The sequence below is a fragment of the Lepidochelys olivacea genome (assembly GCF_965140295.1).
Source record: "Lepidochelys olivacea isolate rLepOli2 genome assembly, chromosome: 10".
Taxonomy (NCBI): domain Eukaryota; kingdom Metazoa; phylum Chordata; order Testudines; family Cheloniidae; genus Lepidochelys; species Lepidochelys olivacea.
The window spans coordinates 13760700-13787269 of NC_140420.1; the positions used below are offsets into that span (position 1 = coordinate 13760700).

The following is a 26570-nucleotide window of genomic DNA, read 5'->3' on the forward strand; positions in this document are numbered from 1 at the left end:
CAGTAATTCCTGTTAGTATTAATGGAGGCTCCTATTAATAAATCATAACTGAGGCTATTGACTGATTTGTAGTATCTGGATTTTCCCTACTTTTTACTGAACATTATTGTCTGTTCTCAGCTTGCACAGAATATACAAGTTAACTCCTCTGCCTCAGTTTTCCCCAGGAGTGAAATGAGTATGCTATAAAAGCTATCTTTCTGGGATAGTTTAGTGTTTGTAAAGCACCTTGAGACCATTGGGGGTGGGGAAAGGGACGGGACAGAATGAGGAGGGAGGCATAAAAAAAAAAAATCTGAACAACATGAATACAAATACCCTGCAAAATAAAGCTAAAAATTAACACTCATAAGGAAGCAGTTTTGCGCACCCTCCCTTCTGTAGGGTTTTCCAAGTATCACTAAATCTGAGGATGGCAGACTTGTGCAAAGAAATCTTTATATACTATAAAAAGACCTCAGCATGCAAAGACTGAGATGGTGAAGTCCTGCTCAATCAACAGGCCTTGAAGTGACTAACAGGCTTTGAAGTTTATACTCAGGACCTTGAATGCAGATCTCAGTATGCCAACTTCCCCTATTTTAATGTTTCAAGTGTTGCCAAAGCTTCAGATGGTATTTTATTATAAATTACAATTAGAGCATTTACAGATACTTTCCTGCAATAGGCTCTGAAATAAGATTCTGTATTATGAAAGTTGCTACATCTTAAACCAAAGCTGCCTGATGCCTCCAAGAATAGATGAATTGCCAAACTTTATCTTATCAAACCCTCCCTCAGCCAGTTGTTTACCTACAATATGTAAAGTGACTGAAAGCAGCCAAGTGGGATGCTGTGCAGCCACAGCAAGTTTCCCTTGCCCCCTTATACCCTCCAAAGACCGAACTAATCTCATCCTTACAAGATCTTCACCTATATAGAAAGAGCAAAATGCCCAATTTACCTTTAGCATCCCATTACCCTCTTATATTCAAGTTGTCCTACCACTCCTTTCATCAGGGCCTGATCAAATCTTGTGGTCCTTCCTCAAGCAAGACTCCCCATCTAGTTCACTGGGAGTCTTGCTGGAGTAAAGACCATAAATCAGGACCCGTGATGGGGTGGGGAAGGGAGAGGTCATCAAACACCTCCAAGAGGTAAAAAGGGTCATGACTAAAAGCTTATCAAGCCACTGAGTTTTTCTTTAGAAGAAAAAATTAAATTACTGCCTCTCTGCCAAGACACTTGGGCCTGCACAACACAACAAACTTAAAACCAGTCTCAGTTTCCTGGAATAACACCAAGAGTTACTTATTCCCCCTCATCCCAGTTACAATTCTATTTTCAAAAGAAGCTAGCTTTATGGAGAGGACACAAAGGTATTAAAAAAGACTTTTGGTTTAAGGTGATTATTAAGAATACAGTATCTCAAATCAGGAGGAAAAAATGAGATTCTAATTTTGTGCATGTATTTTTCAATATAACTAGAAAATGTATACGATTACAGAATGTACAGAATTGTTTTTAAGTAAATTCTTTCAACAATAAGTCTGCAGCTCTTCATTCATCATGTGAATTTCCCAGTGCCCCCCCCGCCCCAACAGCAAGTTTTAAAATCCCCATCCCCACCCTGAAAGTGATAACCCTGCTGTTTATAATGCAAGTGTAAAGATATCCTCCACTAACTTTCATTAAGTAAAAATATTCCTTGATAGGAAAAAGATACATAACTTTATTACAGGTTTAAGACTGATATCTCCTTTCATCCCCTTTACATATCCTTCAGATACTTTCCTGAATTTAGAAAGCAGATTTGCTTAAGCAATCTTGAATGCTTATCTAAAAGGTGGGTTTATGATTAGGAAGATTTATGTCTCTCCTTTCAGTTGCATAATGTGGAGCAGAAACTATACTATCAAAGTAACTTTGGTAATGTGAAGTGATTTAGCTAATGAAAAAATGGACCACAGAGTGGTCAGTTTAATATCCCTACGAACAACTAGCTCACCAAAATTCAGAGTTATAGCTACAATAACGGTCTTGCGGAAATTTAATGAATGGTTTACTTTGGGTGGAATTCCACACTCAGTCATCTACTGGAGTCGCAACAATTGCATATTATAACTAATGGGCCTTACATATTTGTTTTCTGAGTGACATGCTTATCCTAATAAGGTTTACAAATAAGTTATTTTGATTAACTGCAATGAAGCCATAAAAACAGATCCATGTATGAATTTTTTTAAGACATCATAAACAAGACAACAATGGTATCTAAGTGCAGGGTTAGGCCAGTGTATTCATAGCAACTGAAATAATGAGTCATTATCTTAGTCATTCACCCTCCTGTTAGTCCAGAACTTACAATTTTCCAAATTAATGTGTACATTTATCTCCAGAGAGGAAACAAGATTAGACATTAATATCTATAACATACACTGTAGATTTTTTTTTTAAAGAAAGCGTATTTAAAAAGTAATTACTTACCATGACAGCCAAGGTTTCTAGGATTAACAACATTTTGGAGTGTTTATAATTTATCCGGAAGAAATAAAAATTCTCACCTGAGTGCATATGTATAGCCAGTGTTCTCTGGCACACATTGGGGTGGGGTGTACGTGTGTAGACGTGAAAAATCCATGGTGATTGTTTCAAATCATACTGCAAAAAGGTGAAAATAAAGTGATGCAATGGTTTAAAAGTATTTGAATTCAAGGTAAGAGAGCCCTTGCTTTGTTCAGCCTGTGTTATGGAATGTTGCAAATACTGCAGTAGAAAAAATTTCTGGCATCAAAGAACTGCATTCCAAGATACAAAGTTGACTTTTTTTTTTTTTTTTTTTTTTTAAACTTTACTGCTATTGCTAGATATCCTTATCAAAGCTGCATGAACCTAATCTGTTTCCTCTTGAGGACAGTTTTCCTTCTGCGTAGACCTAGATAGTCTATTTTTTGGCATTTACTGAGTTCTGTGGAATGCCATCATAAAATATGTCAAGCTGCCGTCACTGTAATTATAACACACCACTTTCCAAGTGATTGACAGATCCCATATTATGCTACACTATTAAAAAACAAAACAGAGATTTTACAATACCTGAAGTAATACCTTTAAAATATCCTCAGTAGCTCAACGACCAGCCCTCCAATTACACATTATTTCCTAAGTGCTTTTATTAGATGCTTTGCCACCTAATCCTCTTGTAAGTTAAATATACAGGAAAGTTGTTTTCTTTAGAAGTCTTTTGAATATCATTCACTAAACAATAGAGAGTATTTCTGAGTTCACTTTCTAAAAAAAAAACACAAACCAATAAAAGGAGGGGCAGTTCAGTATTTTGTAATTGGTGCTAAACTTGTCTCCTGAGTAAAAACACTCATGTACACACCCAGGCATATGAGCCAACAGCAATCTGAGTCACACAGCTAGTGTTTTTTCCTGAGCTTCTTTCAGTTAAGGTTTTTGAAGGTACTACTTTTAAAGATCTGGTTAAAATTTGTATGTGTCTTGAAGTAAGAGTAGGGAAGTAATGTTTTAATTCATGCTAATTACCAAAACGGTAACAAATAAGGCACCCAGGAAGATCTGATGTTATAACACAGATCTGTAGAGCAGCACAGATAATTACGGGCATGGGGGAAGAAAGATGATGCAAGCCATGCTTTAGAAGGATAAAACCTGTTGCAAAAAAAAAGCTGAATTAGTGATGGGATTAAAGATCCTTCTTATTAGAAAGACTCCCTAGCAAGGCAGAAGAGATTCTATTTTTAGATTATGTTGGGCAGTTGTTACAGCAATGGTGCTGTTCATGTCAACATAGTTAAGTCTGCCAAAATTTCCATTACAATGCCCTATTTTTGAGAGTTGCTAAACTTGCAATAATTTATCTGTGGACAAAAAAAAAGGGAATTATAAGCAAGAGAATAATTTTACAACAATAATTTTAAGATACACTTTTGCTCTCTTTCAAGCACTACACTTCAGTAAGTTGACTAGATAAATGTATTCATGAGCCTGAAATAACGTGAGAATAACCAGAATAAAAGAATAGCATCAAGCACTGAGCACACTGACTTACACCCAAAATTTCAGACAGGTCTCCCCTTTTGCACGTGCAATTTGTGTCTGTAAATAAATTGGGGACATAGCAGTAGTTGGATAACTACCTATTTGCTCCAACAAACAATTGTAGGTCAAAGATACAGGCACAGTTTTTGCAAGAATTAAAGAGGAGACTAGGCTTTTGAAATATAGTCCTGGACGTTGTGGTGGTGGTAACAGATACCAGAAGCCATTACAGCCATGTATACGCTCCAGTTCCATCACTGCAGCTGAACCAGCAGTAGAAACTGGCAGGAATTTTTTTGCTAGAATTCCCTGATTTAGATATGGTCCCTAGTTCCTAGAGCAAACATCTCCCTACAGATTGTCCTGGCAGTCCAAATCAGCTGCCATACTTCTATAGTGTCTGTGCTGGCCTTTGGAGACCAAAGATACGGCATTTTCAGAGAAGACATCTACTCAAGACTTATTAGATCTCCTGTTCCAGAGCACATCTGTTTTCTCAAGCTTTTTACCTGACTGGATTGGTTTTTGTTTGTTTTTTTAATAAGGAACATTTTTTGACTGAGCACTGCTGGCTTTTTAATGAGATGGCTCATACGTTTTTGGGTAGGATAGCTACCATATAGAATGCAATTGTTTTGTTTTCAGTAAAAGGTGGCCAGAGGCTATGCAATCAGTAGATTTAAAAAACAGATTTTTTTGAATTAAAAAAAAATTAAAATATCAGATTTTTATTTTATTTAAATTATAAGTTTCTTTTTTTTTTAAAAAATAAACCTGTTTAAAATGGAATCTGAATTTAATACAAAATATATTAAGGCCTACATTTATTATCTCTTAAAAGATTTAAATAAAAAAAATCAATATACTGAATCCATGAGCCTCTATCAATAAATCTGAGTTAAAGTGCTGTGCTACTGGGTGCAAGAGACCAGCAAACTCATCACAGGCATTGGGACCCAGTCTCTGACTCCAGGAGACACCATCACGTATCTCATCAGAATCATCCATGAGCCCACCTGGGTGGCCTCCTACTCCTGTTTTATTGTTTCTCACTGCCTGAGTTCTGACTGGCTCAGTTCTCAAGCTGTGCATATTTAGGACTCCACCCAGCAAGAAAAATTATTCTCCAGCTCCCGGAGAAACACTGATCTGCCCTCTAACTACCTGCCCTTGCTTCTGGATGCTTTATGGGCACTTCAAGTAAAATGCCTTGCTCTGCGTACGCAGACAGAGATACAAACAAATCCATTAGTTTCTCAACTGCCTCTCTCTATCCCTAAATAAAAAAAATACTGCAGGTGCAAAAGGCATGTGGGTTACATGAGCAGAAGTCTTGGACTGTTAGTTCTCTTGTTTTTCTTTTGTCATGTAATAAGGGAGACGGAGCCAAGTGTGCAGCCAGAAAGGAACAACACTGATGTCAAAGCAGGGCAGTGGAAGAAGAATATTCTTCCAAGTACAAACTCTAGTGCTTATTTCAATACCTGGGAACTGGAGGGGAAAAAACCTGCCATGGCTGTAAGTCATAAAAAAAGACCCTATTTGGGAATTTATTTTCAATAAATTCCTGTACTGCTGGGTAAAAAATGAACATGTGCTAATTGCAAACAGTGCAACAAAGATGCAAGGCCTGACGATGATGTGGACACATCTGAATCAACCAGTTAGTAAACTTATTTTTGCATCATTCCTATGGATTGCTTACCATTTTTTACTATGCTAGTGTATGATAAAGCAGTCAACAATGGACTAAAGAGAAAAGCAGAAGATACGCTGAGTATACTAAAATCTACTTCCATAGCCTTGGACAAACTGCAGAAAAGATTGCTACTGTGTTGCTGATGTTTAAATTTGAAAAGAATTTCAAAGACGTTGAAGAGAGAAATACTCAACAACAAAGTTAAATTGCAGGCAGTAAAGAAAAAGATAGAATATTGGCAAGAAAATGAGATGGATCGAACACCAAAGTACCAGGGTAGATGCCTAACAGCAGCAGCATCTTCTTTAGCAATGACATGGACACCTAATCATCACCCATCAATCATGCCAACCATAATAAATGTCAGGGCTGGAGGTAATCTATTCCCACAGTAGATGTTTGCTGATGATGTTTTAAAGGAAGTCACATCACTGAACTGACCGAAGTCACTAGCTAAGCACATGGAATCAGAGTAAGTGCAGCTTTGGACAGCAGCAGCCTCTTCTGCAGACACAGAAATAATATTTTCTTCATTTCATTCAAAGTTGAGAAATCAGCAGAGTTGAAAAAACAGGAAAACTTGTCTCCCTTTTCTAACCTATGAATAAAAAATGAGGAGACGGGTTGAGATCTAGTTTTAAAAGTTTGCAGGACAGCCTAAGCAACTTCGGAGACTGTTGCCTAAGTCTCTGGAAAATGAGGCGAGTAGCAACTTACACTCCAATCACTTTCACTTAGGCATATTTGAAAAATTTCCCAGGCTGATGAAATAATCAGTTTAATTCACTGATTTGTTAATCCCTCTGTTCCTTTATTAAAATCACTTAGATGTAAATGTGAAACATGTTTTGATAACAGAAAAGTATGTATCCAAAACATTTAAAGGTTGTTTTGTTTAATAAAAATAAAATTTTATATGCTATGTGTTTAAATTTATTACCATCTTAATGCAGCTTGATAAGTGAAAAGCAAAAAAAAAATCTAGTAAACAAGCAATAGATCATTCACCATTTTTTAACATACTAAAATATACAATTAATAAGAATCTGAAAATATTAAGCTATGTAATTGCTTAAATAAATGTATATTATTAAAGTGTACCCTTCTAGGTAGCAAAAAGATGTACTACATCTAGCGTAAAGGCTCTATTTAGTTGTAAATCAACGTTTTAATAGTTGTATCAACCAGTGAGAATTCACCTTTCTTTAGGAAGTAACAAACAGAAAAGCTGATTAAAATTAATCATTTAAATGGAAGCTTTCCAGTTGGTGGTTTAAATCAGGATTTAAATCAATCCACCCTGATATATTTTATAAATAAGAAAGCATACAGAAGTGTTTGTGGTGCTCTGCAACATGAAGTGCCAGCAGTATGCCTGACGCTTCAAAGCTGCAGGATCACAACCTATGTAATAAATAATATGGCAGCATACCACTGGACATTACATTTAGAGTACAGAGTGAGGAAAGCTCAGATTTAGATCTGGACTCATTCTTTCAATTCACAAGTCTGCAAGAACTAGAAACTGCAACAATATTGAGTCTCCAGAGTTAAGAGTGCAGCCTTGTAACTCAACAAGCATTGACAGGATGTATACTAGTAGCTGTAGTTAGAAGAAAACTCTTTCCCCATCCCCTACTGATACTGCTAGGAGAAGGACTATGCAGTGTAGTTATAGCCATATTGGTGCCAAGATATCAGAAAGACAAGGTGGGAGACCTAATATATTTTTATTGGACCAACTTCTGGAAGAACTAAGAAATGAAAGAAGGGGAAGGGCAGAGAACCACTCATCTTTTATTGTGGTCACACTGCCAGTTATAGTCAGGTTTCAAACAACAAACATAGCCTATTTTAGAAAATTGAAGGCAGGCTGTCTTAGGCTCCCTCCATGCAAAAGAAGAGAGCCTAAAGTTAGCTTCAAATGTACTCATTCTCAAGATATGGGTAAACAGTAACTTCAGATATTATATTGGTCCTTGAGTTCCCCAGCCAATTTTTCAGTTTTGGAATAGTATTTTGCTTATTTTTAAGTGTTTTGCTCCCCCTCTGGTGGTTCTCAACCAGGGGTGCGCATACCCCTGGGGATATGCAGCTGTCTTCCAAAGGGTACATCAACTCATCTAGATTTTTGCTTAATTTTACAACAGGCTACATAAAAAGCACTAGCGAAATCAGTACAAACTAAAATTTCATACAGACAATGGCTTGTTTTACACTGCTCTATGTACTATACACTGATATGTAAGTACAATATTTATATTCCAATCCATTTATTTTATAATTATATGGTAAAAATTAGAAAGTAAGCAATTTTTCTGTAATAGCGTGCTGTGACTCTTTTGGATTTTTATGTCTGATTTTGTAAGCAAGTAGTTTTGAAGTGAGATGAAACTCGGGTACAGAAGACAAATCAGACTCTTGAAAGGGGTACAGTAGCCTAGAAAGATTGATTTCAGAGTAGCAGCTGTGTTAGTCTGTATCCAGAAAAAGAAAAGGAGGACTTGTGGCACCTTAGAGACTAAAATTTATTTGCACATAAGCTTTCGTGAGCTGTAGCTTATGCTCAAATAAGTGTGTCAGTCTCTAAGGTGCCACAAGTCCTCCTTTTCTTTTTTAGAAAGACTGAGAATCACTGAAGGACCTAGTGAAACAGCAGAGGAGACTGACTTTATACAAAGTTTCATCAAATGCAAACAGTCTCAACTTTAATAATTTTATTAACTATATGTTGGAAGGAGTGCTTGCTGCAAATTCTACAGAAATATCACAAAGATGACTGCTACTTGAGCCACCTAAATAAGAAGTAAACTCACTGGGGTTTGAAAATGAATGATTAGGTGGTTTTGGACTACTTGTCCAGCACTTCACAAAGTCACCCCATGGGTGACTGTACAGATGAGCAGGGTACGTTATGTAATCAGTTATAACTGGTGAAGTCTCCAAAATAACTGGCCTATTGTGATGTGGAACTGAATCCTCCTGGGAGAACCTAGCTAAAGGTTCTACTTCATCCACATCAGACCAATCACTTCCCATGGAGGGCTCCTTTTCCAGCGTATCTTCTTCTGAACTTGAATTGTGTTCATCCACAAATACAAGTTTGGAGAGGGTCCTGCAATGTTTGGCCTTTTGTAATCCACATACTGTTCTTTGGGGTTACTCTATCCAGTGCTAACTGAACTAGCACAAGCATTGTTTTCATCTACTGAAGTTTTCTGTCTGTCTGAATGTAGCGGAGGTCGCTGATCTTCTTCATGCCTTGAAACTGCACAGATACTTCTTGAGTTGCCATCTGATTGGCAAGGTTCTTTACTATGACAGGGCCTTTGATCTTGATCTCCATTTGATGTAGATGCCTCCTTTCTGACCTTTTCCCCTAATGATTTCCCAAAAGCATCCTGGAGAGCTCTAAGGTATATTACTGTGGATCCCTGATCCTTCATTCTCTTCTTCCTATGATCCACAATCTGTTCTTCTGAGACACCTTTACCTTCAGTCCTTGGTGTGAGGTTACAGCCTGCACCACCCTCCCAGTTCAAGGATTCCCGGGGGGGAATCCTCCTCATGGGGGGAGGGATAGCTCAGTGGTTTGAGCATTGGCCTGCTAAACCCAGGGTTGTGAGTTCAATCCTTGAGGGGGCCATTTAGGGATGGGGCAAAAATTGGGGACTGGTCCTGCTTTGAGCAGGGGGTTGGACTAGATGACCTCTGAGGTCCCTTCCAACCCTGATATTCTATGATTCTACGTTATAAAGAATAGACAAGTGATTAAGTTGGTTCTGTCCCTTTACTAAGGGAAGCTATTTTGGCTGAAGCAAATTAGGACATTTTAAACCACCCTGTGCAGATAAATCAAACCATGTTATAACCATGAGATGTACTTCTGCTCAGGTGTTATTTTGTTTTGGATGAGTAGAAAGGGACTTTGCCTGAGGGTTAAATTCTATACAGTCCCTCCAGCTAGATCTTTGAAGTTAATACCTGCGATGTTGGGTGTCGGAGTGTTCCTTGTTTATTATTCATATTATTTAGAGGGAGATAAATCTCTGCACAGAAAACTTTTTTTAAATTGGAGTTGTGCTCTCCTTTGCTTCTTTATGTATAAAGAATGCCTGTAGCATTTTTCCGCCCCCAAAAAAGAAGCATCAAGAATATCAAGTCCACTCATCCCTAATTTTGCTGAAGTTCCTGTTGGACGTCTCAGAGCAGGTGTATTGTTGTTCTCACGCTCTAACTGAAGCATAGGTATTGAATCTTTACCCCAACATTCTCTTCAAAATTTCATAAGTCATGGAATTAAACTGCTGTTACAAGAACACCCCACATAGACTGACTACGGATCCCTTCCTCTGCCAACTGCTCAGCTTTCAGCCTTCATGATATCTTTTCAGGAACTCTCTGATCAGTCTTCCAAAACAGACAAAATCGAATTTCCAATGTAAGAAGATTCAAGGCCTGAAAGACTTTTTTTTGAGAAAGTAGGAACAAAGCATAATCCCATTCACACACACACCCTTTCTGCAGGACATCTTTAACAACACAGCCCCATTCTACTTACATTGTTAGGCTACTGTACTGAATCAACAAGAGCTACAGAAAGACCTTAAAACTGCGGACAACTGACTTGTCTGTCTGCAATTTGCTACTGGGACTGAACGTGGACCAAAAGGTACAGGTACTTTGCAAGGAGCATTTCATCAACAAATCACATTTCGACCTGGCAGCTCAGCTGATTTCAGGCACCTGGATACACCAGTGTTCCTCCACCTAGAATGCTAGACTACAAGGGACAGATTTTAAAAGGCACAAATTGGACGTGAGCGGCTAACTCCCTTCTTGCACCTTTGAAAGTCCCCCCCCCCCCAGTCTTTCACCCATAGTAACATCAATTAGATTTCCTTTCTTCTGTACCTCCAACCACTCAGTTTCCCCTTTTCAGTTTTTTAAACAAAATTAAATAGATAGAATTTAGATAATTTCCGATTCCTTTAAAAAAGTTCTGTGAGAAGACAGACACTTTGGGAAAGATCATCATTACTAAATTGTATTCCTTTATATTTCTGCTAATTAAAAAAAAGCGAGTGCATGTATACTAAGGTCATCTGGCCTTTGGTTCTCATGTTACCACAGGGTAATCAAATCACTAGCACAACTTCCAATCACAGATTCACCATCTAACTGCCTGGTAACAGCAGGAAAAAATAAAAAGTCTCTAGAGACTTAGCTTTGTTTGTTGAGTTCAAAATGAAGTGTAGAATGTTAGTCCAACTACAGGGGGATTCAGAAATTAGGTATGCCTCTTTATCTGTAACATTTTAAAAAATTAGGAGCAAGTACAAAGCAGTTCTAATGGCTGACTATATTAAACAGAGCTTTAAGAAAATTCTTCTGCTTACAAGCTATAGTATAAGAGTCACCGCTATGGTTGCAACAGGGAGTACCTAAAGTTAGAAACTTAATTGATTTAGGTACCAAAATATGGAGTGATTTAATTTTCAGGAGTGCCAAGCACACAGCAACAATTTTGAAAAAAAAAAAATCAGGTAACTACTTTAAGAGCCTAACGTTAGACAACAATTTTTGAAAATATTGGCACATGCCTCTGTGTGAAGATGTTTTACCCACTATTGTTACAAGTGGCACTTAAGACTACTGTAACTGAAAGATTAGGGAGAAATGTTCTGTTTTTCCAGTTTCTTCACTTTATATAGCAGAGTGCTGTCAAATACACAGTCAGTTCCCTGTGTTCCGGTGAATCTTGCACAAAGTAACAGGAGCAAAAAAGAAGCATTTTAATAAAGGAGGCTCCAAAACTGACAAAGGAACCTACTTTTAACTGTTTATGCTGACTAGACTTCAAGATGATGCGTCATGAGGGAATACAGCAGACACGAAGTATAAGCTTTTCACAATACTTAGCTGCTTAAATGAATATTATCTAGTTTAGTAGGCCCAAGATCTGACTCTCTCTGCCTCTATTGTCCGTCCTCCTCTCTTTAAAAGTCTGTTAGAAAAATCCATATAACTTCTGCACAGAACGGTGGGAAGGGATGGAGAAGAGTGAAAGAACGTAAGGCCATACTGGGTCAGACCAATGATTCATCAAGCCCAGTTTCCTGTCTGCTGACAGTGGCCAATACCAGATGCTTCAGAGGGAATGAATAGAACAGGGCAATTATCCAGTGATCCATCCTGTCATCCAGTCACAGTGTCTGGCAGTCAGAAGCTTAGGGAAAAATCAAAGCATGAGGTTGCATCCCTGACCATCTTGGCTAAAAGCAACTGATGGACCTATCCTCCATTAAACTTACCTAATTGAACAGTTATAGTTTTTGCCTTCACAGCATCCCCTAGCAATGAGATCCACAGGCTATAAGAACAAACAAGTTATTTACAAAAGGACCAAAAAAAACCTAAACTAGGTTTGTGAGGTAACTTAGAGTACAGGAAAGTAAGAGACCAAAGCATAAATTTCAGCCAAATAGGATGCAAGCAGACACTGCATAGATTCCACACACCACTTCTGTTATTACACCTCAATCTCATAGTGCAAACCCTGGCTCCCCTTGGACCCAGTTGGAAACGTGTTGATTTTAAGGGAGAGGAGATAATCTTCTGAAGTGGCATCATCCCATGGCAAAACAATAGAGTTGGTAGTGTAATGAGCCCTGAGGGTGCTATGACAACAGGCGATAACACAACCCTTGAGTTAGCTATGCTACAAGGGAGGAGATGGAGATCTAGAAGCACTGCAGAGGGACCTCTCCTCTGTACAGATGGCTGCAGATGTGGGCAAATCCAAAACTGTCAGGCCAGCAGCATGAGTAAAGAATCATACCCACTACCTTGTGCTAAGAGGCCTCTCTTCCCAAAGGGGAACTATAACTCTCGTTTTCCATAGCTTCAAAACCATAGACATATTCAATGAACTGTCCCCAATGAAGCCATAAGAGTTTTGCCATTGACTTCAGCAGGCCCATGATTTCACTCCTTGACTTTTTTAACTCCTCTTTAATAAAGGTGACAAGGCCCATAGGTACTGGCTTTTTAGCACAAACCTGTCATGACAAGCACACGGCACTTTGCATTCACAGTGCACTTACTGTAACAGGGACTAGGATGAGCCCCAACTTACAGTCATTTGTGACTTATGTACCTATGTGGCCTCCATCACAATAACGTCTGAGTGCTTTAATCTTTTCTTAGTGTTTTATCCTCACAAACAACCCATTTTACCGATGGGGATCTGAGGCACAGAAACTAAGTGAGTTTCCCAAGGTCACACAAGAAGTCTGTGTTGAAGCAGGGAACTGAATTCATGTCTCCTAATTCCCAGGCTACTATCTTAACCATCGGACCATCCTTCCTCTCTAACATTCAGGAGTGAGGAAAAAAACCCAACGTCTTCATTGGAAAAAGACATTGGACAAATGCTAGCAGCAAAATACAAGGCTGGCAGCCTTGTAAGAGCAAACCCATTCTGATGCATTACAAATGGGAAATTGGATTTGGTAAGAAAATGGGTCTCACTTTTGAGATTACAAAATTCACAGAATAAGATTTGACAGCATTACTGTAAACAGAATTTGCTATTTTAACTCTACACTTGAAGGCAGACAAACTCATTTAAATTATTCATATAGAAAACATGCTACTACCATAAACTCCAAATAAGCTTTGCTAGACCATGGGCTCTCATTTCATTACTATAAATATTAAATAATGTAACAATTCCTAGTAACCAACTGTTTCTACTTATTTCAAACTTGAAACTCTGCTATTGTTCACAATAAGCATTTAATACTAATATTGTCATATTTAGTGAGTAGGAATTTAGCCATCTGAAATTCCTATAAGTGATTACATTAACTTTGTATTTACTTCCATGGAGTGTATCCCGAATTTTTGCAATGTCTTCCCCACATATCCCCAAAACTACCAACTTAAAACAGGCTGAAAAGCAAAAGAGCTTCAAGCAAATGTCAAACACACTTAATACAAAATATTTGTTCATAAAGATATGAAGAACTTTTTAAGAAGGATGTTTATATATTGTTTCTTTTTAAAAAGGCTCTGAGAATACTAACAACATTAACATCTTTCATTAGACTTTATCTTGTAAATGTACAAATGTGTGCTATGATACACTCGACAGTTGCCAAACTGTAACACTATTACTTAAAACCAGCTCTGTTATATATAAAAAGGAGCTGAACAGAAAATAGCTACAAATTCAGTTGTACTGAGACAACAAACATGTCTTCTCATTGTTTATACACACAGAGAATCTAAAACATGTCATAGCTAAAGTGCATTGGGTCATTTTACAGACTGGGAACCCAGTGATTTAAAAACTCAAGCAGAATTTGCTGCACATGAATCTAACCAGGCCTCTTCATTTAAAGAGGTACAGTGGTCTACTGAAGGCTCACTAGAATTACGTATTTAAGCAGGTCAACCCTGTGATAAAACAAGTAGTTTCAAAACAAACTCTAATTTACAGTTTGCCTAGATAAAGCTCCAAGATCAATTTATATTACAGTTTAACAAAAAACAGCAGCAAATGCATGGCATCAAACCTATATATCCAAAATCCTGAGTCATCCGCTTCACATATTTAGAATAATTATATGCTTCAGCATTCTGTTCCGAGGTCCAGCAATCCCAGTCAAAACAATTCAAGGCAAGTTTGCAAGTTGACAGGACATTATTTTCTATTCCACACCACAGAATCCCAAAATGGCTTCCCAGCCTCAACAAAGCAGGAAGGATCAGACTAATCTGATCCAGCCTCTCAAAGCTCCTATTGTCAGTCAGAGGCAGAGTTTGAATTTATTGGACACTGCTACTTTAGCCAGCCCACACATTTAACCCATTAGTTTCTCTCCATAAAAAGGGATCGACAGGCTCACACTTAAAGACCTTGTCCAGTATTTTACTTATAGTTACACACTAACATTGATTTAACTACCATTTTTCAATAAACTTTATACTAACGAAAACACAGAGTACTTGATTTCTAAAATGCATGTTTCAGGTATCTGGCAAAACAATTTGGAAGACCTAAATTTTCACCACTTACCTTTAATTTGTAAAATGAAGAGATAAGCCTGATCCAATTTTCTGCTTTTTATAATACAGCTAAACTCCCACCCCCAAAGACACCAGTTGTAGCCCTATTTAAATTAGCTCTTAATCCCATGACAATGAAGTAGTAAAGGCAGAAAAACATGACAGGTCACAGAATGATTTGTTAGTGTACAGATGCAAATAGAATGAAAGATGTATTGATTACAAGGTTAGCAAACAAAGCTCTCTTTAAACAGATTATTTGCAAAGGAAATGTTTCTACCTGGAATTTTTTCTCTATTAAAATCAGCAAAGAGTTTCATTTTGACAAGAGTAAATAGTGTCCCCGTACATTAGAGAAGGAACTGGAATGTAAGATTAATTTTTAATTATTTCCCAAACCACTGAAACTTTAACCTTTGAAACTTAGTTCCAAAGAAGTAAAACATATATGTTTACATGGAGTATTTTATACTCCAAGTGTGTGCTTAGATTTAAATTAAAGATATATTTCAAAAGCTATTCCTCCTCCTTCACTTTTAGTATCACAATTTGCAGAATTAAAATATTTTAAAGCATAAAGGACACACTGGACACTCCTCACAAAGCTGTGTTCATGTTGTCACTGTGCATGTGCAGAGCTGATCTTAGCACTGATTAAATAAGCAGTTTACAGTACTCCCTATTCCCCATTTTAAAAAAATAATTATAAAAATAGAAATCTCTGTTGCCCTGGGGAAAAATCATCAGTTTTCAAAAGGCTGTCCCTAAACAACAGCCAAAATATTATTTTACATATTAGCACTGAGAAGGTCTCAAATTTACTCTGTTTGACCTCAATCCTGCAATTGACTCTGCACAGCACCCCATTATCTGTACAGAGCCCCACTGAATTCAATGGGGCTCCCTACAGGGGCATTCCCACATGTAATCAATTATAAAATCAAGACCTTAATTCTGAAACATGTTTCAAAGTACACTGTTAGTGCAAATATTTTAATTTGCACCTTCTCTGGCTAATGGTAGAAGTGAGAAAATGTTTATCTAGGAAAAATTTCATTTCCTCTTTCTGAAATGTTGGTTTGAAAAACAATGTTTGGCATCTGTTGAAGAGACATTAGTACTTTAACTTGTCTATACATATTTGACAAAACAAATTTCTTTGTTTTTTGTTTTCTTTCTAAAACAGACATTAATCATGGCACACATTTAGTGTATTTATGATACATTTAAGTGAAATTGCAAGACTGGCATAGGAAATGTAGCTTCTGGGGATAGTTTAGGCAAACAAATGTAGTTGTCCATACTATAATTTGGCTAGGACACCAGCTTTTATATCCATATACCTTGTCTTCACAACTAAAAAAGGTGGATTTTTACCTCAGGTTAAATAATACATATGAATGGTCCCAAGGTAAAAACCACAGTGAAGACAGGGCACTTTAATCTCCACCCATGACTGACCTTGTGGTAAAACTGTAGTGCTTACCTTGCCTACCTTAACTCACAGTAAAACTGCACTGCCTTCTCTTTACTGTGTTTTTACCTCAAGACTGCTCACAAGCTTAATTTATCCCAACATAAAAAAAATCCCAACATAAAAACCACACCTTTTCTTACCCCGTCATCTGATCAAAAATGGTAATGTTGGTTGAACTCTGCATTAAAAATAGTAAAGTGAAGCAAAGCAACTCTAGCAAGCCGTGAAGCACAGCACTAACACCATGCTGGGGTACTAGTTCAGGTTAGGATATACAGCAGCAGGCTATCGCTGTTGCTGTGGCTATGTCAACACTATGAGATAGGGGTGTGACTGCCAACTCTTGTAGACATACACACCACCCAGCTAACATGCTAAAAACAGTAGTGTAGCTGCTGCAGCACTGGCAGTGGTCACACAGGCGAGCCGAGCCAAGTACAAACCTGCTGGAACCTTGGGCACGGTTATCCTGTGTCGCCACTGGCCATGCTACTACAGCTCCATTACTACTTTCAGTGCAACTAACTCAAGGAGAGCTAGTGTGCATATGTTTGTGAGAGCTGGGAATCACACCCCAAGCTCCTAGTTTAGCGGTTACCTGTGTGACACAAATACAAGACTTCAGTGTCCAAGAAAATGTGGCCATTCACATGCAACAAGTTCCTACAACAATGCACCAGATTCTGATTTCTTTCACTTCAGTTTTACAGTGGTTTAACTTCTGTATCTACAGGAACAATCAGAATCTGGCCTAATAAGCCAATTTCCCTAAAGTCTTCCTGTAAGGTTTATATTTCCTATTTCTTAATCCAATGCTGTCACCAACATGTTATATTCTGTCCTGCTAATAACTTTGCCTCTCTGGCTCTACCCACGGTACCGCCATGCCTAAAATAATCTGATCACAGTTTACACCTACACACATGTAAAGTACAAGCTGTAATAGATAAATGTATTATAATAGCTTTCAGAAGCTCCTGCTAGACTCCATCTAGGAATGTTAGACTCTAGAGCTATTTAACACTGGCCATTTCCCCCCCCCTGGAAAAAAATCCCATTACTGCTAACAGCTCCATCTATGGCACGAACAAAAAGGCAGCACTAGTGCAAACACACATTGGTAGCAGGGCAAGCTCCTGTAAGGTAGTATGGGCCCTGGCAGGGGGCAATATGTGCTAACTGGAGGGGAATGGGGATAAGTGCATTCCCCTCCCTCATCCTTTGTCAGCAGCCTCCCCCACATGGTAGTGCAGGGCCCCAACGGTATCTACTCTGCACTGGTGAGGCCTCAGCTGGAGTACTGTGGCCAATTCTGGGTGCAACACTTCAGGAAAAATATGGACACACTGGAGAGAGAGAGTCCAGAGAAGAGCAACAAAAATGAAAAAGAGTTTGATAAATGATAAAATGATAAAAACCCTTTTAAAAGGTTAAAAAACTGGGCATGCTGAATCTTGAGAAAAGGTGACTGAGTGAGAGGGGAACCTACTAACAGTCTTCAAACACATTCCGGGCTGTTAGAAAGAGCCCAGTGAGCAATTGTTTTCCATGCCTTTTGAAGGCAGGACAAGAAGTAATGAGCTTAATTTGCAACAAGGGAGATACAGGTTAGCTGTTAGAAAAATCTTTGTAACTACTGTAGAAAGATAGTTAAGATGGAGAAGAGACTTCCAAGGGAGGCTGTGGAACCCCCTTCAGAGGGGGGATTTGAAGAACACACTGGACAAGCACTTGGCCCGCCTGAGTGCAGGGGCTGACCCCAGGGTGACCCGATGTCCAGATTTAATAGGGACAGTCCTGATATTTGAGGCTTTTTCTTACATAGAAGCCTATTACCGCCCACCCCTTCCTGATTTTTCACACTTGCTGTCTGGTCACCCTAGCTGACCCAGATGACCCCTTGAGCTCCCTGCCAGCCCTACACTGCTATAGGTCTAATCACACCTCAGGACCCAGCCGCACCCCCAACGCCCGGGGCACACCCGCGGAGAGGCCGCTTTGGCCGCACAGACGCATCGCTGTGCGCAGCCTTGTTCTCCGGCGCTGCCAGGGCGAGGCGGGGGCCGCCCCAGAGCGCCGAGGAGCCAAAGGCAGCTGCCGCCCCTGCTGGAGCTTATCTCCGTCCGCCCCCCGGGGGCCTCCTTCCAGGAGCGGCAGCGGCGGGGCCAGCAGCAGGTGGCCGGCAGGGGGCGGTAAGTGCTAAGTGGGGCGGGCTGAGGTAGGGGGCAGTGCGTGCCCCGGTGGCGGGGGAGCGAGAGCCCCAGCCACTGAGGGGCGCCCCGCCCCGCCCCGCCCCCCCGGGCTAGGTAACACCAGGGGCCCCGCACGCCCCTCACCGGGGCCCGGAGAGCGCCTCGGGGGGCTCCCCGCCATGAGCGCAGCAGGACCCGGGGGTGGACGGGGCTGGCTGGCTGGCTCCGCGGAGTGCGGGGGCCGGGCCGAGTCTCGCAAGGCGAGCGCGTCCCCAGGGAGACGTTACCTGCGCGGGGAGGAGGAACCGAGCGGTGGCGGCGACACTCACGGGGCCCCGCCCCCTTTACCGGCCGCCGGGAGCCACCGCCCCGAGCCACCGCCCCCAGCTCCCGACGCCCCGCCCTAGGCGCCGCGCAGCGAGTCACAGCGACCCCTGGCGGGGCGGAGCGCCCCCACGGCTCCCTCCTACGGCCCCAGGGCGCAGCCTGACACTTCCCACCCCTGGCACCTGGGCACGGTGTGACACCCCTGGCACCAGGGCACGGTGTGACACCTCCCCGTCAGTCACAGCGTGACACCCCTGGCACCTGGGCACGGTGTGACACCCCCCCCGTCAGTCACAGCGTGACACCCCTGGCACCAGGGCACGGTGTGACACCCCCCCCGTCAGTCACAGCGTGACACCCCTGGCACCTGGGCACGGTGTGACACCTCCCCGTCAGTCACAGCGTGACACCCCTGGCACCAGGGCACGGTGTGACACCTCCCCAGGTCAGTCACAGCGTGACACCCCTGGCACCTGGGCACGGTGTGACACCTCCCCGTCAGTCACAGCGTGACACCCCTGGCACCTGGGCACGGTGTGACACCCCCCCCGTCAGTCACATCGTGACACCCCTGGCACCTGGGCACGGTGTGACACCTCCCCCGTCAGTCACATCGTGACACCCCTGGCACCTGGGCACGGTGTGACACCCCCCCCGTCAGTCACAGCGTGACACCCCTGGCACCTGGGCACGGTGTGACACCTCCCCCGTCAGTCACAGCGTGACACCCCTGGCACCTGGGCACGGTGTGACACCCCCCCCGTCAGTCACAGCGTGACACCCCTGGCACCTGGGCACGGTGTGACACCTCCTCCGTCAGTCACAGCGTGACACCCCTGGCACCTGGGCACGGTGTGACATCCCCCCGTCAGTCACAGCGTGACACCCCTGGCACCTGGGCACGGTGTGACACACACACCCCCGTCAGTCACAGCATGACACCCCTGGCAGCTGGGCACAGTGTGACACCCCCATCACAGCATGACACCCCTGGTACCAGGGCACAGTGTGACCCCCCCCCGTCAATCACAGCCTGACACCCCTGGCACCTGGGCACGGTGTGACACCCCTATCACAGCATAACATCCCTGGCACCTGGGCACGGTGTGACACCCCTCCTCCCCCCATCAGTCACAGCATGACACTCCTGGTACCTGGGCACGGTGTGACACCCCATCACAATATGACATCCCCTGTTAGTCACAGTGTGACACCCCTGGCCCCAGAGCACAGTGTGACAGTTCTCATCAGTGACAGTGTGACCCCCCACACACACCCCTGGCACCAGAGCATGGTGTGACACCTACATCACAGTGTGACACTCCTGGCACCAGGGCACGGTGTGACACCCAGAGCCCCAGAGCACAGTATGACACTTCTCATCAGTCACAGTGTGACACCCTCACCCTTGGCCCCAGAGCACAGTGTGACATCCTCGTCAGTCACAGTGTGACCAGGGCCAGATTAACTCTCCTATGGGCCTGGGGCTACTAGATTTTGTGGGGCCCCTATGCACTAGTCTTTTTCCTAATTTAAAACCAAATGATCACAATTATGGCATGGAGGCTGTTAATGCTATACTAAACTCGCCTTTTAATTAGCATAAAATGGTTCTGTGGTTACATTTCAGTCTTAAATCATGTAGAATATAGTTAAGTTAATTCAAAATAGCCTAATTCTTATCTTAGAACAGCTGTTATATTCGTTTCTTTCTGGGAGGGAGTTTGGGTGCAGGAGGGGATTCTGACCTGCGGCAGGGGTTTGGGGTGCAGGGTCTAGGAGGGAGTTTGGGTGCAGGAGGGGATTCTGATCTGGGGCAGGGGTTTGGGGTGCAGGATCTAGGAGGGAGTTTGGGTGCAGGAGGGGATTCTGACCTGGGGCAGGGGGTTGAGGTGCAGGAGGGGGTGGAAAGCGCAGGCTCCGTCTGGGAGGCGCTTACTATAGGTGGCTCCCGGCCAGCAGCATAGCAGGGCTCAGGCAGGCTGCCTGCTTGCCTGCCTGCCATAGCCCCACGCCACTACTGAACGCGGCCGGCTGCTGGCACATCTCTGCGTACCCCTAGCGGGAGGGGGGACGATGCTGGGGGCAAGGGCAGCATGCAGAGCCACTTCCCTCCTCGCCAAGGTCCTCAGAGACATGCCAGCAGCCGGCCGCATCTGGGAGCGGTGTAGGGCTACGGCATGCAGGCAGCCTGCCTGAGCCCCGCTGCCCCGGGGCCCCCTTAGCCCGGGGCCTGGGCTGCAGCCCCTAAAGCCCCTGTGTTAATCCGACCCTGAGTGTGACACCCAGCACCCCTGGCACCAGAGCATGGTGTGACAACCCCCACCCCAGCACCAGAGCACGGCGTGACACCCCCCATCAGGCACAGTGTGACACCCCCTACCCCTGGCACCAGAACACAGCGTGACACCTCTGGTCACAGGGTGATTCCCCCCCACCCCCGGCATCAGAGCACTGTGTGACACCTCCTGTTACAGTGTGATACACTCCCACCCCTGGCATCAGAGCAGCACAGTGTGACACCTTCCCACCCCTGGCATCAGAGCACAGCACGACACCCCTAGGCAGCAACGCCCAATATGTTTCACCTTGCCTTCCTCCACCTGGGCGCCAGGTTCAGTGTGACACTTCCCTTAGAGCACCAGTACACGGCCTGACACCTACAGCAGGACACTCTGGCCCCTCCAGAGGACCAGTCGACAGCATGCTAACTCCTCCCCAGGGCATCAACACGAGCATGCCATCTAGCCCCACACCATAGACACTGGGCTAAATGTCGTGTTTCATGCCGAATGTTGGTGTCTTGGGGAGGGGTTATACAAAGGAGCAGCTGGAGGAACTGTAAATGTGGCATTACCTAATCTTTGCTTTACATTGTAATGTTAATAGTCTTAATTTATGGGTTTTGCATGTAATTAATACACTTATTTAAGTGTGTAGGCCCCAACATCAGCACAGCACTACTAACTATTATCATCTCTCCATTCAGAGGAAAGGCCACATGCTATGACTTTGTTTCCTTTTACCAATTTTTCATCAAAAAAAGACATTACCCTTTAGAGTTTCCTTAATAAAGCTTTTCCTTTTGTGCATCCATTGCTGGATTGCTGGGTGACCTTGGACAAGTCACGTCACCTTCCTGGGCCTCAGTTTGCCCATCTGTAAAATGGGGATAATGACCTTTGTAGTAAAGCACTTAGAGACCTATAGATGAAAAGCATGAGCAAGGTATTACTTTTCTCTTTCTCTGTTGTCTCCATCTTAATTCACTATCTTTTCCACCTAGGTCTATACCACCTTCTTTCCTTTACATTAATCTCTCATCCCTTTTCTCTCATGTGCCTTTTCCTTTAAGTGTTACTAACCATTGCACAGCACACCAAACTGTCCACTGGGATTTAAGACTCAATGCTGCTTAAAGGTTCAGTGCTGTGCACCAGTGGGGTCTGATTCTGCCAACATACATGTGAGTAACTTTAAGCTTGTAAATAATCCCACTGAAGCCAATTGAGCTGTTTACACACGTTTACACGTTTTCAAGATAGGTTTGAAATGAGTCTGACTATTTGAATATTTTAGTAATACATTTTCATAAATTAAAGTTGAAATCTGTGTTTGAGTCACAACTTTAAAATCTTTAATCTTTTCAAATGTTTATCGAAAATCAAAATACCATTCTTACAGGCATCTCTGGGTGCGTGTTACCCCTTACAGTGAGAGACCAGAATTCTTTCAAGGCCATCCAAGTGGAAATAACTGATCAGAAAAAATAGAACGTGTGTAGCTTATATTTCTTGAGGAAGGGTATAATTAGGCCAATATTATTATTTACCTATGTGCTCAAGGGAAAATGACTCAGCTTGTTGAGGAGAGACTTGGTGATAAATATAGAAATATGAAAGAAAAGAAGAGCAGGGAGAATCTGTTTCCTCCCATCCCAAACGGTTCCTAGATGCAGAATGTTTGGATAAGAAATGGGCAAAAAGTTCATCCTGGAGAAACACAGAAGTAGGTTATGAACATAAAGACACTCGGACAGGCCAGATTCACCCCTGGTGTAACTCAATTAAGTCATTGCAGATACACCCAGAAATGAATTTGACCCATTGTTCCTTTAAAAAGTGCCTTGACTCCAGTCATGTATTTTATTTTAAAAGCTTGCTGTATGTCATATTGACATGATTGTAGCTCCCCTCTCCTGTCTGCTGAGGTTCCTTTCAGAAAGCCAGCTCTAGTGCCTCATTCTTTCGACTTTCTTCCCTCTTCTCATTCTCCTTCTGCACTGATGTGACACTTGCTTCCTTCTCTTAGCGGGGAAGGGTAGCTGGAGGTTTAAGGGTATTAGACAGTCAAGACCTGGTCCTCAGCCTAAATCCCCTGGGAATCCTCTGGTAGTGTAGAGCTGGAATAGCCAGCTCTGTTGCACTCATTCCTCCCTCCCAGGAGGCTGTGGCCAGTGCTAATGAGAGGGGAGACAATTGTACTTGGGCCTTAAGCTCAAGTGGGTTCCGAAAATGTGTGTAAAATCTGTGTAAAGTGGGAAGAAGTGGGGCCACAGTGAACACGAGGTACCAGGGCCCCTCATTTCTCTGGATGGTCTTGGACTGTGCTGTACTCTGGCAACGCCAAGTGTAGAATGGGCGTTAGGAAACTGTTCCAGCACTCAGAGCTGCTCTAACTTGTGCTGGGGTCCCTTTTGTTCACTGGCCAACCCCAGCATCAGAGGAACAAGGGGTGGTGCAGAAAGGTGACTCAGCACCAACTTTGCCTTTGCCCCTCAGTTGTGGGGAGACAGCCCTCAGGTTTTAGGGACATTGTGGAGTCAATTTTGGCCAAATATTTAGATTTTGTTAAAGATTCATAGATTCCAAGACCAGAAAGAGCCACTTTGATCAAAAGAAGCTTGTATATATAGTCAGTGATTTAAAAAAAACCCAGAATAGAAACAATTTTAAACCAAATAAACATTCTTCTGAAGTTTCTTGCATCTAAAACACTGCAGCAGTGAGCAAAGTGAAATCAAATGCAAATGAAAGTGAAACTGACTGAGGAATCCACAAAATAATCAACCAGAATAAACAAATAAAGTAAATCAGAGAGTTGTTAGTGATACAGGCAAAGGACTTTGTTTCTTACACCATATGATTCAATTGACAGGGTCTCCTTCTCTGTGTCATCAGTGAAGTCAGCCAAAGGTAATGTTGCTTCAGACCCTGGAATCAGGTCATCAGTGAAGTGGGGGTGCATATCCCTTCAGTGCTACTTTACTATGAGATCCTGCCATTGTCCTGACTTAAAGGGGATTTCAGATTTTAACAAGAAAAGCTGATTACAGATGATGAGGGCTGGCGGAGCAGCCTTGTTCCTGATAGCTCTCTTCTGCTACTTCAGCTCAGTTACTGCTATTGCTAAACTTCCCTGGGGAATTGATCTCAGTAACTGGACACAAGCCTGGTAACTGTCTGTAAGTTTTGTTGATCCTTCAGCTCCCTAATAATAAACACACATTCCAATGGCCATGCTTTATGCCCTTTTTTTCCATATAATTAAAAATGTAAGGGCTATGGCTCCAATCCATCATGTGTCCAAAAGGTCAAGCTCTGACTTGCTGTCCTTTGGAGAAGCTAGCAGTTACTCACTTTCCTACTCTGCAGACCCCAAGGAAAGATTCAATGGATAAAATCCTGGCCCTACTGAAGTTAATGGTAAAACCCTACTGAAGTCAATGGCAATACGTTTTTAGTTAATAGTTATATTTAATAAGACCGAGGTTTGCTCTTTGGGGAACTTATCCAACTCTCCATGAAGCCAATGGGAGTCTTTCCTCTGACTTCTGTGGGAATTATTCAGAATCTCCTTTCTGAAAGTGAATTTCATTACATGTTATAGAAAAATTTCTCATCTAAAAACCCCCTCTTCATTTAAAAAAAATAAAATCAAGAGACGTCAACACACATCTGTTGATATAACTAAACAGCTAATAGGCAAGGTATCAGCAGATAAGGCTGACAAAGCCCAAAATGCAAACAAACAGCTTCAGAAAATCTGCATTGTACCACAATAAACCATCAGAATTATGTAAGTGTTCAAGAAGAAGTCAGAGTCTGTGGTAACTGCCAGTATGGTTATACTGTCATTAAGGATGGGGTGGGGACGGAGTGCGGCAACACTTCAAGGCAGCCATTTGACATCATAGTACTTGTCATAGCATGTCCTGTCTCTAGAGATCAGCACCAACATGGGCTATGCGACTGAAGTCTCAATGTCTGCCTGGGGTGCTTTACTGTCACTCATTTAATGCCCCAGCTGCTAATTCTACTTCAGATAGCAGGCAAACGTTTAAAAGACATCACATCCAATAAGGAAAATGCATGCCACTTACCGAACATGTTCTTTCTTTGCGAATCCAGGTCCAAAGATTCTCCAAGACAGGTCCTGTAGCCAGCACTGCAGAAAAATGCAGAACTAGTTCTCTCCTAGGCAGTGCAAGGGTAACCACACCCTCCTGAAGAGTCAGATAACTTTCACAGCCAGGAAAAATGACTCTGCATTGAAGGCTACATTATAAATATTGCCATAAGAAATATCCAAAACCCCTGATAAACCTGAGCAGATAGAACAGGCGAACTAGCCAAACAGAAACAATTGAATGCATTTCGATTGCATCCCAACCAACGCGAGAAAAGTTGAATCTATAGACCAGGATTTTCTAATCAATTAATTTTTCAGAAAGGAGGATACATTTTCCCATTTCCCTGCAAATCCAGGTCTACAGATCCTCCATGATGGGATTTTAATAGCAGGATCTGGTTATAGAGAACTTGGGAAACACTGGGATAGATAAAACTAGTAGCACCCCTTATCTCTGAGGTAATCATTTTCATGTGCATTTCTCCTCACTGAGGGACCATCTACTTGGAGCATTCACCATCCAGACAACACACTGGAGGATGTGAGGATGTCCAGTTTGTGGACCATGGTGAGTGTTATACTGGGAGGCTCTGCCTGTCGCTTTAAAAATTGCCTTGTAAGGACCATAGGCATGTTCAGCTCATGAAGCCACCATGGCTAAGAGGGAATGAGCCCAGAAACTAGATGGAGGAGTCAGGGACTTAGCTCTGTAAGCTTTTAAAAAGGCTCTCCTGTGGAAGCCTTGCTAAAGAAACACTTGACATTTGTATGTGCAGTAAATCTTTCCCAAAGTACTCAAGATGGGTGATCGGGCTGACACTTGAGCTTTCGAAGTGACTACTTTGGACACCAAGCTTTGGTCAGCCTGGAGAAACTTTGACTCTTTTTCACTTCCATCAAAGAAGGGACATCTCTCTCTTCCCCCTAACCCAGCATCTCAAGTGAAGCCAGGTCTCAAAATACCCTTTATTTAAACAATACAGTGGTAAAAATACCTGCTCAATATCTACCCGGTTGCTGCCACTGGTAGAGATAAAGAAGTCTGAACTTTGCCATTGTAGATGCATTCTTAAGAAGTTGTATCTTTGGCACAGGAGTTGCAATGTGGTTGCATTATCTGGCAGGTCTTTAAGAAAACTTTACAATTAGAATATGGGTCTGGGCTGATGCCTGGGAAACAGAACTTGGTGTATGCTGCAGGAAACTGTTTGGTAGTAGTAGTTTGATACATTTCCTTGGCTTCTGAAGTTTCAGTATGGCACACAAGTGACATATGCTTTAGTAGGATAGTTGTATAACTATGTCACAGCTATGTGAAATATGCCATCCCACGTACATCACA

General features: G+C 42.3%; 1 protein-coding gene across 9 annotated transcripts in view; it reads right to left on the reverse strand.

Moving 5' to 3' along the window:
* The window catches only part of SUN1 (Sad1 and UNC84 domain containing 1), a 60600-nt gene extending 41739 nt beyond the window's left edge, over positions 1-18861 (reverse strand). For 6 of the 9 annotated variants that reach the window (XM_084640973.1, XM_084640978.1, XM_084640975.1 and 3 more), the window contains exons 1-2: positions 14329-14514; positions 2544-2640 (exon numbers count right to left, since the gene is read on the reverse strand). In XM_084640973.1, coding sequence (XP_084497099.1) covers positions 2544-2620 — 77 coding nt within the window. In that variant the 5' untranslated portion in view covers positions 2621-2640; positions 14329-14514. Of the gene's footprint in view, positions 1-2543; positions 2641-14328; positions 14515-18777 lie in introns of those variants that run through there. The other 3 variants (XM_084640971.1, XM_084640976.1, XM_084640977.1) reach the window with 3 other exon arrangements.
* Between the last annotated feature and the right edge of the window lie 7709 nt (positions 18862-26570).